This window comes from Haliotis cracherodii, unplaced genomic scaffold, assembly GCF_022045235.1.
Source record: "Haliotis cracherodii isolate W230 unplaced genomic scaffold, xgHalCrac1.p SCAF_1, whole genome shotgun sequence".
NCBI classification, from domain to species: domain Eukaryota; kingdom Metazoa; phylum Mollusca; class Gastropoda; order Lepetellida; family Haliotidae; genus Haliotis; species Haliotis cracherodii.
In genome coordinates, this window is record NW_027266264.1 from 63,718,729 (window position 1) to 63,738,167 (window position 19,439).

At 41.1% G+C, this 19,439-nt stretch overlaps 2 protein-coding genes across 3 annotated transcripts; one reads left to right on the forward strand and one right to left on the reverse strand.

The window, feature by feature from the left end:
• The first annotated feature begins 228 nt into the window (after positions 1-228).
• Positions 229-5,224, forward strand: LOC139454245 (uncharacterized). Its single transcript, XM_071235890.1, has 5 exons — positions 229-313; positions 2,562-2,823; positions 2,975-3,071; positions 3,741-3,925; positions 4,622-5,224. Exons 2-5 carry the CDS (start codon positions 2,572-2,574, stop codon positions 4,775-4,777), a joined length of 690 nt encoding a protein of 229 aa, XP_071091991.1. The 5' UTR covers positions 229-313; positions 2,562-2,571; the 3' UTR covers positions 4,778-5,224.
• A 5,979-nt stretch (positions 5,225-11,203) lies between these two features.
• LOC139454333 (uncharacterized) lies at positions 11,204-18,162 on the reverse strand. Of its 2 annotated transcripts, none has more exons than XM_071236087.1 (5): positions 18,109-18,162; positions 17,225-17,502; positions 13,874-13,967; positions 12,834-13,018; positions 11,204-12,171 (listed from the first exon to the last, which is right to left on the reverse strand). In XM_071236087.1, the coding sequence occupies exons 2-5, from the start codon at positions 17,486-17,488 to the stop codon at positions 11,974-11,976; spliced, it is 741 nt and encodes a 246-aa protein (XP_071092188.1). In that variant the 5' UTR covers positions 17,489-17,502; positions 18,109-18,162; the 3' UTR covers positions 11,204-11,973. The 2 variants fall into 2 exon arrangements, with proteins under 2 accessions (XP_071092188.1, XP_071092102.1); XM_071236001.1 differs by lacking the exon at positions 18,109-18,162 and adding an exon at positions 18,019-18,108.
• Between the last annotated feature and the right edge of the window lie 1,277 nt (positions 18,163-19,439).

Here is a 19,439-nt window from a genome sequence, read left to right on the forward strand (position 1 = left end):
GTCGCTTTAGACGTGGCGATGGCGCGTGGACGACTTCTGTCTACCTGTACATACTATATGCATTATTTTGCCACATCATAGATTATTGATGTAAACTTGTACATTGCCAACCGTAGAGTAATGTTTCCCTACCTCTTTCTTCGATCGCGTCCTCCAGTTGGCTGCCTTCTGATTCGTCCGTTGTACGCACCGCGCTCTCTGATTGGTCGATACTGTCGTCTGTTTCGTGGCACGGACATGCTTTAAAAGGTCTGATGCTGTAGACCTCAGCACGTATTCTTGTGATAGCACTTGCAGAGGAAAAGTCAAAAAGGTAAGAAGCAAGTCTTTTCTTTCCCTCTCTAACCTTGTGCATTGTTCATCAGAAAATGTTTTCGAAATAATTCGTTCGTTTTCGTCATGTGGTTTGGAAGAAAAAGATTCTGGCATTTTACTATAGAACAGGGTAGTGTCAAGCTTCATGTAAACGCGTTAAATTGTCTGTTGCAGGAGAGAACAAAGTTACAGTCAGTTATCGGTTAATTTAAAAAAAACCAAACTTTTAATTTATTTCAAGGTATGATTTTAGGTGTTTATTGTAATAACAGAACTGATAATTGTCCAACAATGAAACCTACTGACACCCGATCTGCATGTTTGCTAAGTACAATGCCAATGTTAAATGAAAACAGCTCTGTGTAATGGTTAAAATATCAGACAACTAAACGCGAATACCAATAGAGCTTGTTTCATACTTCAAAATGACGATTACACGTCACGGGGGAAATCTAGCATGTTACAAAGGGGTATCAAGTTTCCACTGACAAAAAATACTACAAGTACCATATATCTTATGGTTATATATGCATATATGCATGTACATATATAAGTGTTTGGTGAAATATTATGTGTGATGTACGATTTCAATCTCGACAAATTCTATCTCCCGTATTTATTCATACGAGATACATTGTACTTCTCTTCGTATACGTAGTTAGCGTTGACGAATACAAATTTTGGAAAGATTAGGAAAATGCCAAAAGAACGGAGGTGTGATGAAGTAACAAGCTATATATTTTTGAAAACGTGTCATGACAATTTGGGTTAATGAAACTTGTGCACGTCGTCAAATTTCAAGACATGCTCGAATTGACATAAGAACCCACTCACACGTGGCAAAGCTTAACGCGTAAAGTTATGGCAAGTTTGCGTGGCAAGTTTAATCCAATCACAAACAGTATTGGTTACCTCTAGCACCCGAATGTCACACTGACGGCATTGATTGGGGCAGAACATTAATCGACATAGCGTTGCTGTGTCGCCGCCACGTGTTACCAGAACTTCATTGATCTGACATAGGATATTTCTCACGAGGTCATAGTTCTGGTACATTCTTGTATAGTCAATGAAAACCGCAATGCATTCAGTGTTCAGCCACACACTTCTAACATCTTGCCACTATTACTGTTCACGTTCACGGTGAATATTTTCCAAATTTGTTTGTTTGTTCTTGTGTCGGGAGGAACAGGTTGTCCCTTGGTTTAAAAAAGGAACCAATACTCGGTATCAGTTTTCTGAACTTGTCTGCCTCAACCGTACCATGACACATGGTCGTGGGTCGAATCATAGATGCGCCCCGATTATCGTCAATGTTCTCTAAACGTTATACTAATATCAATGTGGATTACCAAAGTGCTAAACGTTTACGAATTTCGCCCTGATGTACCACACATATAGAATACTTTCCGAGGTTCCTGTACATCCAGCTGGACCCTGCCAACCCTGCTAATACAGTATATTTCGACCATGATACCCGTGAAGATCCGGGGTAGAACAGGTCTTCAGCAACCCATGCTTGGCGTAAAAGGCGACTATGCTTGTCGTAAGAGGCGACGAACAGAATCGGGTGTTAGGGCTCGCTGACTTGCTTGATGCATGTCAAAGTATCCAAATTGCGTGGATCGATGCTCATGATATCAATCACTGGACTGTCTGGTCCAGACTCAATTATTTACAGACCGCCGCTATATAGCTGGAATATTGCTGAGTGTGACGACCAATATTAGCAGGGAAGGTATCCTTGATGAATGTTAAAGTAAACAATGTCGTAAGGGGTTATTGGGTGGTCACAATGGTACTGAACACGTGTCATCACTGATTTTCAGTGATCCATTCATATAATTTTCAACGCTGTTTTGCCTTTTTCGCCCAATGGAATCTGTTCCGTCGGATAATCGCGACAGGTTACTCTCTGGCGGTGGTGACCTTTTATGTTTACATCTATGACAAAGCTCCCTTCAATTTCACATGGTTATATAGTCAGTGATAGGGACCATGGTGAGTCCCGGGTGAGAATAGATCCCCAGTAACTTATATGCTTGTCGGGTGGTCTTGGTGTGTCATTGTACCCCGACGGCATAAGAAGTTGCTCATAGGTATTGATCACTATGTCTGGTCTAGACTCAATCATGTACAATCCGCCAGTTGTCCCGGAACAACGCAGGCTGACGTTTAATAACAAAGAAAGAAGGACATCTTTTATGTTAACATGCAAATAACATCTGAGTCTTTCTTTTCCCCAGTACCAGAATCATGAAGCTGCAATTGTGTGTCCTCGCTGTGTTGGTGGCTAGCTGCATGTGTGACGGTGATGCTAAAAAGAAGAAGGGCTCAACTGAACCCCACATGGTCACAAGCGTCGCCACCCTGACGTTTGAAGTTAAGAACTGGGACGGCGAAGGCGAGACACTGAGAGGTGACGTCAAGATTGGTCTGTTCGGAGATATTGTTCCCATGACCACACTCAACTTTGCCAGCATCTGCGAAGGGATCAAGAGAGATGGGGTTAGTATTTTTGTCGAATTATTGCCGCTGACAATTTGCAATGCTTTCAGGCCTCCGACCTTGTGTGATTCAGCACTGACGTTGTAATTAAGTGTAATCGGAATTGATTGGGATAAGTTATTTTCCTAACATGTTTTACATTGTATTGCAGAAAGCCCGCCTTCAGTACAAAAATACTCAATGCCACAGACTTGTGAAAGACATGTTGGTCCAATGCGGTGACATCATCAGCGGCGACGGTACTGGGTGTAAGTGTTCAATATCACGAAATCTAAGATCTGATTGTTATGAGATCGTCACTTATCGTGGCTGTAGTAAGCCAAGTTATTAAAGCGTTTATTCGCCACGCCGAAGACCCGGTGTCGAATCCCCAAAGAGGTGGGTGTTGGAAACCCATTCTTGTGCCCCCTGCCGTGATAGTACAGGAACATTGCCAGCAGAGTGTACCGCCACACTGATTAATCTGTTGCGGTTTATAATGACATGGCTGCAAAAAAACATAGCATGAAACCAAACCCACACACATGGCTGACTTATTTCGTTGACCCGTGAAGATTCGGGGTAGAATAGACCTTTAGCAACCCATGCTTGCCGTAAAAGGCGATCGGGTGGTCAGGCTCGCTGACTTGGTTTATGCATGTCATCGATCCCAATTGTATTGATCGATGCTCCTGGTATTAATCTCTGGATTGTCTGGTCCAGACTCGATTATTTACAGACCGGAATAAAGATGGAATATTGCTGAGTGCGGCGTTAAACCACACACCAACAAACCATCCTATTTCGTTAATCATTGTTTCGAGAGACACTGTAATGCATAAACACCTCTTTGGCCGCTGACACCAATATCTTATGGATCTTATGGATCTGCGAGTCTTACATCAATTCTACATCAGTGTATATGTTATTTTTCACAGCACGCAGCATCTTTGGTGAAAGATTTGTTGACGAGAACTTCAGGGTCAGCCACGCCACCGCCGGCATCGTCTCCATGGCCAACCACGGCAAGGACACCAACGGATCCCAGTTCTTTATCCTTTTCGGAAGAGCTCGTTACCTTGACGGTAGTCACGTCGCCTTCGGAAAAGTCTTGGAAGGCATGGTAAGACTAAAGAAAATATCCATCGCACCATTTAGAAGTATTAGATTGATCCGAACAAGGGACATATGCTACAGCGAGGGAGGGATGGAGGGAGTTTAACGCCGCCTTGAACAGTATTACATGTTTTATTTGTTTGTTATTTGCCGCACTCAGTAATATTCCAACTATATGACGGCGGACTGTAAATAATAGAATCTGAACCAGACAATCCAGTCAGTTTAACATTGAAGTTAAGCCCGAAATGATACAAGCCTTATGCGTTTCCTCTTTGGTGAAAATTACGAGCACGGGTATGGTGCTGTCAAGCCTAGAAACATCATCAGGGGGAATCTTGGAGTCGAACCAAAACGTTTCTGGCACAGCGAATGGCAGCGCCTTGGACGACTGGCCAAGCCGAAGCCCACTCAGTGCTATATAGTATTCAGCTCCGTTAGCCTTATACACTGGAACCATTCCCAAAGCAGCTCACTCATAATTTCGGGGCTGAGTACTTCCATAGTGACACATTCTTGACTAAAAGGGGGATCGACTGCTTGTCAGCATCGCTTTAAGCTAAAAGCTTTTGTGAACAAAATTAGAAAATAGTAAACTGTTGATAGCAGTAGTTGGCAAATAGTATCTGTTCATAGGTCATACATAATTTCCGTGTGCCCTACCTTAACCGTGGTGTTAATAAATCACTTTCTTTTTTTATAGGACGTCTTGGAAGACATCAACACAATGGGTCCATTCAAGGATAGGGCTGTCCCCAAGCAGAAGGTTCGCATTGCTGACTGCAGCGTCGAGAACTTGGAACAGAAATACGAGCTCCCAGAAAAAGTCCTCTTGTCTGATGATCCCAGCAAGGCGTAAACACACGTTCTGATGACAATCATCACATCATATCATGACGTCATATAGTGTTACGCAATAACGTCGACAAGACGTCGCATTGATGGCGCTACACACGTAGGAACAACCAGTCCGAGAACAGATAGTCTTGATTAGCAACACGTGTAGTTACTGCATCTGATCATCGTTCAGCACTTTACATAGTAATACTGTTTCTCTCCTCTGTTTTTTGTATAGTCATTCTGTGTTAGGACACAGGACGTCATTTCACTGTGTTTTCAGTTTGTGTGCGTGTTGTATAACCTTTGAAGCAAAGGTTCTCTCTGCGGCCAATATACTTAACCAGCAGTTGGATGTTACTATAGATGTGTGTGTATATGTTCTCTGTACAGTTCTAACCGTAAAACTATAGCCTGTGTGAACGTGTTTCCTTGTTTTAATCAGTTGAATAAACCAGTTTTACGTAAATATATGTTTAATGTTTCACTTCATTACATATTGAGGGGGCACGGGTGGCTAAGTCGTCTAAGGCGCCGCGATTCGCTGTGCAGAGTTGCGTCCCTTGAGCACGCCAGAAACCTATGATTACGTCCCTTAGGTACGCCAGAAACCTATGATTGTGGGTTCGAATCCCGGTTCGCCCCGATTATGTTTCTAGGTTTGTCAGCACCTTACGCATGGTTTCACCGAAGTGGTAAACTGCATCACTTCGGGCTTTCCTCCCACATTAAGTTGACACACTCACTCACTCATTACATGAGAAGAGAGGTGGTGAGGTGAAATAGGGTTTCACGTCGCGTTCAAGATCATTGCACGTATTTAGCGTGTGGCTGCTTGTACCAGTCCGGACTTAATAGTGCTAGCACACAGAGATAGTACCATGCCTTAGTGTAACATGGATACACTTCTCACACACAGTATTCCAACTCCGAGCCGCCCAATCCTTGTGTTATCCTCTCAATGCCGAGCGCCAGGCAGGGTCACAATAAGTAAAGTGCTTCCATATATGGAGGCGCACGGGTGGTCCTGTTGTCGAGGGCCACGCAATGCGCTGTGCGGAGTTCATTAGCCGTGCAAGCATTTGCGAATAGTGGGTTCGAATCCTAGATTTGCAGTGGTCTAAAGCGCCGCAACTAGCAGTGCAGGATGGTGATCCATACGTTCACGATGCAACTTGTCCTGAGTTTGAATCCCAAATTCCGATTATGACGCTGACTCACTATAAACCCCCGTTTGCGGGTTTCATTATCTTTTTTTTAATTGATATTTTTTTATTCCCGTATCCCTGTTACATATATATCTCTGTAGCCAGGTGAACTTCAGAGCTAAACATGAGAAAACAAAAAAACATGTAGAACTTCAAATCAAGATACAGGTTTTGGGGGGAAGGGTTGTTTTTTTTATTCAATACAACACAAAGTGAGTGAGTGAGTGAGTGAGTGAGTATGGTTTTACTCGGCTTTTAGCAATATTCCCTCAATATCACGGCGGGGGACACCAGAAATGGGCTTCACACATTGTACCCATGTCGGGAATCGAACCCGGGTCTTCGGCGTGACGAGCTAACGCTTTAACCACTAGGCTACCCGACCGCCCCGACAACACAAAGACATACAATCACCATTCACACATATTAGATCAGGGTTAATTAATAACATTATAATGCAAAATGTTATAACAGCTTCTCTAATAAAGTGGTAATTAGTATGTATTCTTATTCGAATAAATCATGATACATTGCCCATTTAGTAAAAAAAACTCATTAAAACCATTTTTACAAAAATTAACGACGTCTTTTCAATATAGTTTCTCATTTTTAAATCGTTCTTAAAATCTACAAAACATGGTAGGTCATTTTTAATACAAGAAATATTTTATGAGATGATGAAGAGATCAAACTCAGCCTCAATCATAAATAACATCCTTTCTACAACCAAAAATGATTAATTCTAATGTAAGATTCAGATTATGAATGTGATTACATCCTCCTGACAACTATGTCATAAACTGTGAACGAGGTCTTCAGGTGATACATACTGTTAAAATCATCAATATTCATTGACAACATCACATATCTGGGAAATACCTTTCTGAAACCAAGATTCTAAAAGAAATGTTTTCTTCTTTACTTTGATATTAATATTATAAGAAATATGCTCAGACAAGATATCTTGAAAAAAATCACCTTTATTGGAACGTCATAGAAGACATTGAAGCACTGCCTCCAGAAAGGGTTGTTCAGTGCCCACTTGCACAAAGCGATCTTACTGCTAAGACTATCGTAAGCCTATGTTAAAGTATGGGAGCTACGATCATCTTAGCGCTAAGATTGCTTTGTGCAAGTGGACCCAGGTCCTTGAGTATTCTCTTGAGAAATCCACATCCATGTTGATTAAATTCCTTACATTTAGAGCAGCTTTCCACTTAGGATCATGAAGAGCAAATTTTCTCATCCATGTTACCTTAAAAACTTTCACATATTCAAATGCATAAATCAAACCCAGTCCATCTTCCAGAAAGGGTCCAAATAATATTTCTCTTTTTATCCTGTCTGGTTTCTGATTCGATACAAAATTTAACATCTTGTTTAATTCTTTGAGAAAGGCTTCAGGAGGAGTTGGAAGAGTTAAAAACAGATAATTTTAGTTTGTAAATTAATAATGACTTAATTAGGGCAATCTTTCCAATTGGGGTTAGAATTAGGTTTATTGATTAATTGATTTATTATTTGTTTCAGTTAATAAAGTTTTGATTTTAAGTTCTGAAACATTTGTTCTGAACAAAATACCAAGAACTTTAAAAGTTGGGGGGTTCCACTTGAAATCAATGTGTGGTAAATATCTAACATAACTGGAGCCAATCCATACCATTTGAGATTTGTCATAATTGGTTTTTATTACCAGCAAAATATCCATGGTTTCAACAACAGCTTCAAGATATGATTTACTTCCATCAAGAATAAAATTCGGTGTCATCAGCATATTGAGAAATAAGATATTCAGTGTTATATTTATCAACACATACACCCTTTATGTTATTATTACGCACCATATCAGCCAATATTACCACACAAAGAAGAAATATGTCGGGACACAAGGGGCCTACAGCCTTTGGAAACATCAAATGAATATGAAGATTCATTATGATACAGGATTTCATGTCCGCATAAAAAAATTCAATCCATCTGCACTCACTGGTTTCACCAAAATGGTAAACGTCTGAGACCTGCATCACTTCAGGCTTTCCTCCCACTACAGGCTGACACGCCGTATATTATCACTGAAATATCGTTCAAAGCGACGTTAAATCTTACTCACTCACTCTCTTATCAGTGCCGCATTTCTCTACATATAATCACCCGTTTAATAACCTTGCAGGGGCACGGGTGGCCCAGTCGTCTAAGGCGCCGCGATTCGCTGTGCAGAGTTGCGTCCCTTGGGCACGCCAGAAACCTATGATTGTGGGTTCGAATCCCGGTTCGCCCCGATTATGTTTCTAGGTTTGGGGGACGCCACAAATGGGCTTCACACATTGTACCCATTTCGGGAATCGACACCGGGTCTTCGGCGTGACGAGCAAACGCTGTAACCACTAGGCTACCCGACCGCCCCAGTTGCCACACGTGAAAATATCTCCTTTTCCCCCATCACGTGATGATAGAAACATGATATTTCACGAGACACATGGAATATCCTATTTATTATATAATCTTTGTGTAGTTGTCTTCCTAAAAATCATATTATTTCGTTACAGATGTAAAACCATGAAACGTAAATTCTCCCTACCTAACACACAGGGACGTTTCACCACCCCTTGTATTTGCGACTAGAAAAGTAGTTTAGTGTTTGCAAACTCTTAAAAAATAGAAACAAAAGTAACAAAAATATTTAGGGTCACGAAACTTCTGTTTATTACCCATATGGGCTCAAATATGCAGTGTAATAACTTTTTGATATTTGCACAATGTGCAATTAGTGATTCTCGAAGCTGATTGGTCAGTGGAACAAAGATCAATTTTCATTGGACAACGGAACTATTTTTTTCTCATCCCATTCATTCACAAATCCACGCCTTTCCCTTCAGATGTTTTACGTGCTACAATCTCACTGATTCGAGATTTTTAAGACAAGACACATAGTTTCATATTAACAACATGATTACACATTATCAATTGTTCCTTTTATTTCACATGATTTTCATTTTACAGTAAAAACCAAAACTACGTCCCCGTTTGTAAACAAACATGGCTGGCCATTTGAGACCTGTCAAAGTAAATGACCTCGTTAAAGCGGACGGAGATCAATTTTAAAAAATAAAATCTTGAAAATTTCGAGATCGCTGTGCATTCAGATGCTCGACTGCCTGTTCGATATTCGATCACCATCTCACATTTATGCGGGTTTCAGGGGCGGGTAACCTAGTGGTTAAAGCGTTCGTCCGTCTAGCCGAAGGCCCGGGTTCGATTCCCCACATGGTTATTTTGGCAAATGTCGACTTCGGGATAAAGATACAACATGCTATAGTAAAGTCAAAGTTTGGACCGAGTCAAGGTTCGAGCGCTATGTATGTTTATATCGAATTCGAGACAAGCGGTCACATTTATACGTATTGGAGAATAATCTCGAGATATCTGCACTTTCGACAGAATGGATCTCGAGATAACGAGGTCCGACTGTAGATGAAGTGGGATGTACAAACATATTGGATACTTGATGAATTGTTCGTGGTATGTTCCGTTGGCACCTTCAGGAAATGTTGGGAAGCCTAAGTATTGCAAAATAAAACACTCAATATTATCCTACCCTGCAATATTGGAGTATTTTTATACTTATTTTCAATTGAAAATATCTCAAGATAACATCCAAAAAATGATCTTACATGGTTTTATTTATTAAAACATAATTTGATTACAAACTTTCAAATGAATAGAAATTGTTTCGCATTTGAATTTTGGGAACGTTTTGTAATAATGTTACACAAATGTTACATTGGATTCTAACATTCTATCATGAGACATTTTGTGATCCAAACTGATTTTCTAAACTTGCAGGAATAACTAAAGACAGCAAGCACAAACTGTGATAAAGTCATCTTGGGTCAGCAAACGTCGCTTCCCGTTTAACGTCCTCGCAAGCATGATCGCGGCGGTCTTTGAATACTCGAATCCTGATCCCGCAAAGATTGGGTCACCTAAGTTGGCTCACTTTTGCCAAATCCCATTGATCATTAATGCCAATAAACTATTTTTAAAACAAGCATTGAAACATAAACATCGATTCACGTCATCAGGATACGGTAACACGCAATCAGCCTGTCCATCAGATCCACCTTCGGCCCTTACGACAAGCATAGGATACCGAGAACCTGGGTCCACTTGCACAGAACAATCCTATCGCTACAATTATTGTAAATCCTTAAGATTGCGGTCTCAGGCTTCGGCTACAATCGCCATCCACTTGCACAAAGCGATTGTAGGCTAAGATCATTGTAAGCTACAATCGAAACTTACAATTGGTCCGGACCACATAACTATCCAGTCGATAACTAAAAGTACTATTCCCACTGAACTCTACAAAAGTGTATTCGTGAAATTGTTGTGAACAGACAAGTTATGGTAACCATAATAAGTTTATTATAAAGTTCCATGAAGTCGTTTAACCTTTTTTGAGGTTTGATATAACCAAGTGCGTTATAGAGTTTCCGTCCTTTCCTGTCTTACATGAAAATAAATTCATACGAAGACCTACGCTGTTCTACGTATGTGGATATGTTGCTACTTTGAGTCACTGGGGATGGCAAACACTTGGTTGTCCACACACATTTATGACACTTGGTGCCAGGTCAGTATGGTGAATCTGTGTAACACTTGGTAGGACATGTAAAACCAAAGGAAATAACTTGGTCCACGTCAACCAGTCTCAGTTATCTACCGAAACAGATTCCATTCGGCGTAAAAGGCAAAATACTGGTGAAATGTACATGAAAATCAGTGATGACACCAGGTGTTCACAAAAAGGGTTAGCATGTCAGGCACTACCGGTAGCACCCCTCACACAATTTGCATAAAAAGTGTTTCTGGGCTGACGCCACACAGCAGTATTCCTGCCACACGACAATGACCTGGAAACAATCGGGTCGAGACCAGACGTGAGTGAGTGAGTATGGTTTTACGCCGCTTTTAGCAATATTCCAGCAATATCACGGCGGGGGACACCAGAAATGGGCTTCATGCAGTGTACCCATGTCGGGAATCGAACCCGGGTCTTCGGCGTGACGAGCGAACGCTTTACCACTAGGCTATCCGACCGCCCCCTAGACCAGATGATCCAGCGATAGTAGACCAGACGATCCAGTGACACTTCAGTGCGTTTACAGACCTTGTTGAAACTAATAACGACATGTTGACTGTGTGTTACCTGTACAAGCGCAACTAAATAACACCTGGGATATTTATAAAACTTTATTATGCGGGTTCATGTACATATTATCAAAACATTCACTCCAGATACATATGACATTTTCCATGGAAACTCAAACCTATTTTACGTGGATACAACTAGACCCTATTTCCTACTCAATAGTGTAAGTTCAGCTTTCAGAGTAACATGGCCCGTTCTATAGACCGTAAGCTACAAATATACTTCTAAATATGAGCTCGTCTCCTTAAGAGAGACAGGGGATGCATATTTGAACCATTCAAACAACAAGTATAAGCCTTTGCAATGTATAGTTTCCCTGTTGAACGGAGATGAGCGTACATGAGACCCATGTTTCAAACGCACACCTTCACACTGGACAATGGTAACACATAAGAATGAAACAGAGCAAGCCTGTAGACGCAGACACTTGGCGCCGGGTATTTTCAAATCAGAAATGGAGACTTCCGAGTGTCTATCTTCTTTGGCTCTCTCATTTATATCTCACGAAGCCGTACGATTGTCGTAAATCCCATTCTATGATATATACAGTATGAAAGTTGCGATAATTGTAGTTTTCCGTGACAACTCGTGTCATTCCGGGACAAACCGAATGACATTTTTGTAGGATTCGGAAAGATGAGTGTGGAGACGAATGAGTCGAAGACCGATTTCATTCGTCACCTCTCGACCCTTTCCGTAACCTTGTTCCGGAATGACACGAGGGATTACGAATTGTCTTTTTGTTAAACGGCGCCAAACAGTTGTTACTATGGTGCCGGGTGTCTGTGCTGGGGCTGCTTAGTGACGGTCTTCATCCTCTTCATACACCGGTGCGAAGTCCTCCTTGCGGAAGTCCTGCGAGTCCTTGTCCACCTGTTCCAGGGTGACCTCGTACTTGGCGCTAAGTCCCTCGACACCGCAGTTCGCCACCATCACGGGCTTCTTGGGGTCACCAGTGTTGTAGCTCTTAATCTCGCCAATCTTTTGAATTATGTCCTGTTAAACCCCAAAAAACAAACATTACAGATTATGGTCATGTCAATACAAACCCTCTACTCAAATCAACAGCACAAGAAGCTATATACAGCTGACTGGAATCGCTTGGGCATTTAAAAAAATAATTGGTTCAGCGAACCAACCGTTGAATGTTTTTTTCTTGTAATTACCAATGCACACCGTGAGTATTCTGAGCGAGAGCTCAAATATTCAGCCATCAACTATTTCCAAATGACAAAATACAGGAGTCTCATCGGGTTTCAACTTTCATGACTTTAGAAGAAGATTAGTTCAGAAGCATTTTAAAATCGGTTCCTATCCCCCAAGAAAGAAGTGATTATTTTATTACTATAAAGTTCCATGGTTTGCGGCTGCAATAATACCAAGGTCTGCTCTATCTGATGAAGAAGAGTCTCACAGATGTTGCAACATTTTTTAGTTTTGTTTTAAAGTAACTAAAGGGGAAAGAGAGTGATCAAATCTGAATTCCACTACTGTTTCATCCTTCATCCGGTTCGTGAAGAAGTCGCACGGATAAGGATGGAAAGATGAAGCACGCTGTGCCATAACTTCCACTCACGGTCCGGGGAGCACAAATGTAGATACTTATCATTTTAAAGACTTCACCGTAGATTCAGATGCTTGTTGACAAGTTTACTCACCATTCCTGCAATAACCTTGCCAAACGCAACATGGTGGCCATCAAGCCATCTCGCCTTCTGTAATGTAATGAAGAACTGAGACTTGTTCGTGTCCTCTCCTGCATTGGCCATTGAAACCATCCCTGAGGAACTGTGGCTCATGATGAATTCCTCGTCACGGAATGTGTCACCATAGATACTTGTTCCTGCAACAATGAAACAGTATGAATAACTTAGCCATATAAACGTCAATGACAGGAGATAACAAGTCTCGATTAATCGACGAAACAGTTTGCATTGGGCGTAAAAGGCAAAATAGCGGTGAAACTTATAAGAATGGATCACTGAAAATCAGTGATGACATCAGGTATAAATATGGAATGCATGTCCCCCCCCCCCCCCCCCTTCCCTGTCGGTAACTGTCATTCAAGGGGAAAAGGATTCTGTGACAGGGATTCGGTCCCACGACACGTCGATAGAGGGACACGCCCAAATATGCCTCCAGCTCCGTCAAATGTATATGTGTCGGTCATACTGTTGGTGAGGTGAGGTGAGGTGAGGTGAGGTGAAATGGGGTTTAACGTCTAACGTTTAACGATTATTGCACTTATATAGCGACGTGCATGTGTGTGCGTGTGTGTGTGTGTGTGTGTGTGTGTGTGGCTGCTTTTACTAGTCCGGACTGATGCCGATTTATAGTGCTAGCACACTGAGATACCATGCCGCAGTTTTTACATGAATATCCGACTCAGACACAGTATACTGACTCTGAGCCGTCCAGTCCTTGTTTTAGCCCCTTAATGCCGAGTGCGAGACAGGGTAACAACAAGTACCATTGTTAACGTCTATTGGTATGACACAGCCTGGGATCGAACCCCGGAGCGGAAGGTCCGGCCGCTCTACCACTAGACCTCAGAGGCGGTCCCGTGGTGAGGTGTTAAAATATTAACATATAGCCATTCAGGGCATTCTCATTTATATATATATTCCATTGTTCGGTTTTTTTCGGATTAACGATTATTTTAAGCTAGGCTATATTCGTTTTCCATGAATGAACTTACCTCCAAGTCCATTCTTGTGTTCTACGTCTCCCATCTGGACAACGAAGTCGGGGACAATACGGTGGATCCGTGTCCGGTTGTACGTCAGGAACTCCTACAGGCAGAGAAACACGTGTGTGAATGTGTGAGTATCCTACAGACAGAGAAACACGTGTGTGAATGTGTGAGTACCCTACAGGCAGAGAGACACGTGTGTGAATGCGTGAGTATCCTACAGGCAGAGAAACACATGTGTGAATGTGTGAGTATCCTACAGGCAGAGAAACACTTGTGTGAATGTGTGAGTATCCTACAGGCAGAGAGACACGTGTGTGAATGTGTGAGTATCCTACAGACAGAGAAACACGTGTGTGAATGTGTGAGTATCCTACAGGCAGAGAGACACATGTGTGAATGTGTGAGTATCCTACAGGTAGAGAAACACGTGTGTGAATGTGTGAGTATCCTACAGGCAGAGAGACACGTATGTGAATGTGTGAGTATCATACAGGCAGAGAAACACGTGTGTGAATGTGTGAGTATCATACAGGCAGAGAAACACGTGTGTGAATGTGTGAGTATCATACAGGCAGAGAGACACGTATGTGAATGTGTGAGTATCATACAGGCAGAGAAACACGTGTGTGAATGTGTGAGTATCATACAGGCAGAGAAACACGTGTGTGAATGTGTGAGTATCATACAGGCAGAGAAACACGTGTGTGAATGTGTGAGTATCATACAGGCAGAGAAACACGTATGTGAATGTGTGAGTATCCTACAGGCAGAGAAACACATGTGTGAATGTGTGAGTATCCTACGGGCAGAGAAACACGTGTGTGAATGTGTGAGTATCATACAGGCAGAGAAACACGTGTGTGAATGTGTGAGTATCCTACAGACAGAGAAACACGTATGTGAATGTGTGAGTATCCTACAGGCAGAGAAACACATGTGTGAATGTGTGAGTATCATACAGGCAGAGAAACACATGTGTGAATGTGTGAGTATCCTACGGGCAGAGAAACGCGTGTGTGAATGTGTGATTATCCTACAGGCAGAGAAACACGTGTGTGAATGTGTGAGCATGGACCAGACGGTGTAGGGGATTTGTGAGCATGAACTAGACGGTGTAGTGAGTGTGGACATGAACTAAACGGTTAAACGGTGTAGTGAGTGTGTGGGATGAATAAGACGGTGTAGTGAATGTGTGGGCATGAACTAGACGGTGTAGTGAATGTGTGGGCATGAACTAGACGGTGGGGTGAATGTGTGGGCATGAACTAGATGGTTGGGTGAGTGTGTGAGCATGAACTAGACGGTGGGGTGAATCTGTGGGCATGAACTAGATGGTTGGGTGAGTGTGTGAGCATGAACTAGACGGTGGGCATGAACTAGATGGTTGGGTGAGTGTGTGGGCATGAACTAGACGGTGGGGTGAGTATGTGAGCATGAACTAGATGGTTGGGTGAGTGTGTGAGCATGAACTAGATGGCTGGGTGAGTGTGTGAGCATGGACTAGACGGTGGTGTGAGTGTGTGTGATTGTGCTAGAGGTACAGAAACACATATTAATGGGTGAGCATTACACCGTTTTAACAATTTAACATCCAAATCACGGCGGGGGCTCCAACAATTTGCCTCGTTCATTGTTCCGCTGCGGGCATTCGACCACGGGTCTTCGGTGCTACCGGCCAACGAGTTGACCACAAGACTAACCCCCATACCCATGCAGAAATTAACAGTATTAATCAAACATCAAACGTCGTCAGTTCTTAATCTGAACCATGTTATATATACTCTCTTACTCAACTTTGTAAAGTGAAAAATATATTAAGATATGTTTTATCCATTTCGCGTTTACACAAAAATCCCTTAAATACACATGTAAACGCCGTGGCGAGTCGGCAACACGTGGCCGCTGAAATTAATACACGAAAAACGATTCCACCGGATAGACGGTTCAATATACGTAACTGACCCAGGAGAAGTCAGGTCAATATTACCAGACGAAACAAGTGATGTACACATGGGACGAAGCAGTGGTTTGTCGTAGCATAGTTTCAAAATGTTCCATTAAGTTTTCATTGGCATATTTCCTCTTAAATTGACATGATTAATAAAAGTACTCATTTTGGTTGGTAGTGTGGTAGAGTGCCAACGTGTAAGATAGCATACGTGTGTCCACGAAGCACGCGGTGAACGTGGCATGCATTCAGAGTGATTGATCGATGCTGACTTTTGAAACTTCACATCTGTGACTCGAACCATTGATTCCACGACAATGGAAGCCGGCCGGCATTATGGAATGTCTTTCTTGAATGGTGTATTTGACTTGTGAAATTTATCGAATAAAGGAAACGACGTGCATCAGTACAACAAGATATGAATATATCATGATTATTGTGACGAATATGAGACTAAGAAATCTTATCATTTACATCCAAATTGATTTTGTTCGTGTTTTAATTTTATGTTATAACTCTTAAATATATTCTCGAGAGAAAAATAAGCATTTTTATCGAGTTTGCATGTAGTGAATGTATACCTATTCTTAGCGTTCTGTAATATCACCATAATACATTTCTTTCAAATGAATAAAAATAAATTGACACAAACACCGCAAGGGGTAAGATATGAAATTGTAAAATGATGAATATGACATATAAGTCATATTAACATACACTGGTGTACCGTATTGGATACTTCTTTGATTATTTGCAATTTAACTAATGTCGATCGTTCTATAACATAAAGTGAGTGAGTTGGGTTTTACGCCGCTTTCTATAACATAAAGGGTATGACATGAGAACTATTCACCCTGCTCGTTTAATATCTATTATTAATTCAACCATTCGAACATTCGGACTAATTCATCGTTAGATATATATTTATCCATTTCTACAATGTTTTCCATATCGTATTTTGCCACAGAAAGATGTGAAATATGAACGATAATTTTCACATTATTTCATATATATTGTTTAATCAGTTGTTCGACCATTCGAATCCAATCGATCGTTAGTAGCATATATGTTCATTTCTACAATGTATTCTCTAGTATATTGTTCTACAGAAAGATGTGAAATATGAACGATAATTTTCACATTATTTCATATTTATTGTTTAATCAGCTGTTCGAACATTTATATCTAATCGATCGTTAGTAATATATGTATCAATTTCTTCAATACTTTATTATTTCACAGAAAGACGTGAAAATATTAATAATATACATTGTTTCATGTCTAGTATTAATTAACTGTTCGAACATTCATAACTACTCGATCATTACATAATATTTCTATTCATTTGTAAAATGAATTCATTAGCATAATTATTTCACAGACTTTAATAGGAGAGGTTTTCTTACCTTTCCTCGCCTGTACCCTTTAGCCAGGGATACGAAGTTGAGAACTGTCATGGGAGCGAGTTCCCCAAATACGGCGACAACGAAACGTCCCTCCAGTTGCTCCGTCCCCTTGTAGTTATGAATTACCATGTCGAAGTAGACGTGCTCGGTGACGACGACTTCTTTTGGTCTCACGCCCTTCAACCGGCCCACTTTATGTCGTGCGGCCTGGGACAACGCGAATATAGTCACCACAACCGCCACGAACAGATGGACTTTCAACATGGTTGGCACTTAATCTGAAATTAAAACCAATTATGTGTTTGTGAATTTGTGTCCATGCTTTACATATATACAGGCTATGAATTGAATTCATATGAAGTGATTGTACGTTTTAATGCGATTTACCTGTACTTTTGCGAATAGGGATTATTAAATATTAGCAGCGGAAGAAACGTTATTGGTCTCTTCGAGACCACAATCTATATCTATTTGCTACATTAAGCAAAACACATATGAACTCGTGTCACTCTCTAACTGAAGTGAATTTTGTGTATTCAGAATCGGAATAATACATTTATTAAACTTACTAAAAATTATCATGGAAACAAACACGAAATAATATCCAACGTGGTGCTCTGTGACAAAAAATATACAAAAATCAGAAAAGTGAAGTGTAGTGAAATAGGATTTAGCATCGCGCTCCAAGTTTTGTACTTATCCAAGGAATATAATCAGAAAGGATTTCCAACGAGGATATACAAACATGTAGTTCTATGTATAGATAAACTTATAATGTGTAAAATAATACTTACATCAGCGCGTTGTGATAATCCCGCTCGGTACAAGGTGAGATATATATGAACAAGCTACATAAACTGATAATATTATAATCTTATACTCACAGTGCTGGTATAGACGTTGATGACACGGAACCCCTCATTGACGTCGATACCGACATTCTACAAACCAGCCAATCAAATTACGCGTAACTGTGGCAGCGGCGTTTCTCCACGTGGCTGAGTGGGCGTGGCTAGTTGGCGGGCCGCTGTTTCGATGTGTCCCCGAGAAAGACTAACAGACGTGTACTATGCCATAAATATGTATTTCTCCAGCACATGTCGCACAAGTCCAATGTCGATCTGTAGGAATCGATAATGCATGGTCCTCACCTTTATACAACGTGTAATCATAGTACACCTATGCTCAAAACAGCTGCATTGATTACAAAAAAAGAATTAATGCAAAGTATCAAAGTTAAAGGGGCACTGATCTAAAGGAATTCACCGGGACTGGTTGTTGCCTTTGTTTTTGTTTTTCCCGTGAGTACCCGGATGATATAGCAGAAATCTAGACCAGTTCGCGATCTGTGCTACGCAATTCGTAAGGGCCTTTGTCACTTTTATTGATAGTATATGGGCGTATGGTCACATTGATCAACAAAATGAAATACAGTTTTGGAAATAATAGGGAAATGTAGGTATCCATGTGGGTAGCATCGGTAATGGTGACGAAGTTTTGATAAGTCACTAGCTTGGTAATTGTGCGATTTTCGTTTACACTACTTAGATTTGCAACACTAAGTAAATATTTCTCCCGAGCATTGCTTATTATATCGTGTTTATATTTCTACAGTCAAAAAGGGCCATTTTTTCACTTAAGAAGTTTATTAAACGCCTAAATATACAGTTATTTTACAAATTGACTGAACTATATGACGACTACCTCCGTGTTGTAGTGGTAGAACGTGCGCCCTGAGAGTGGTCAGGGCTTTGATTCCGGGCCACATCATACCAAAAGACATTAAAAGATGGTACTTATTATTACCCTGTCTGGCCCTCGGCAATAGGGGGCTAAAACAAGGACTGGTCGGCTCGGAGTCAGTATACTGTGTCTGAGTAGGGTACTCATGTTAAACTGCGGCATGGTATCTCAGTGAGCTAGTACTATAAATCGGCATCAGGCTGGATTAGTACAAGCATCAACACACACGCGTGCATGCACGTCGCTGTATAAGTGCAATAATGTTGGACGCGTCGTTAAACCCCATTTCACCTCACCTTTATTGAAATCTACCGCCGAATGTATTGGGTGATGTTATCACGGCAAGTACTACTATAAAAGTTGTACATTGATCACATCGACCAAGTAGAGCTGTTTAATGTAGTGTTTGTAGTGCACGGGTTACAACATAATATTCAGCGCTGTCAATAAATCTAAATATACAAATTGACGT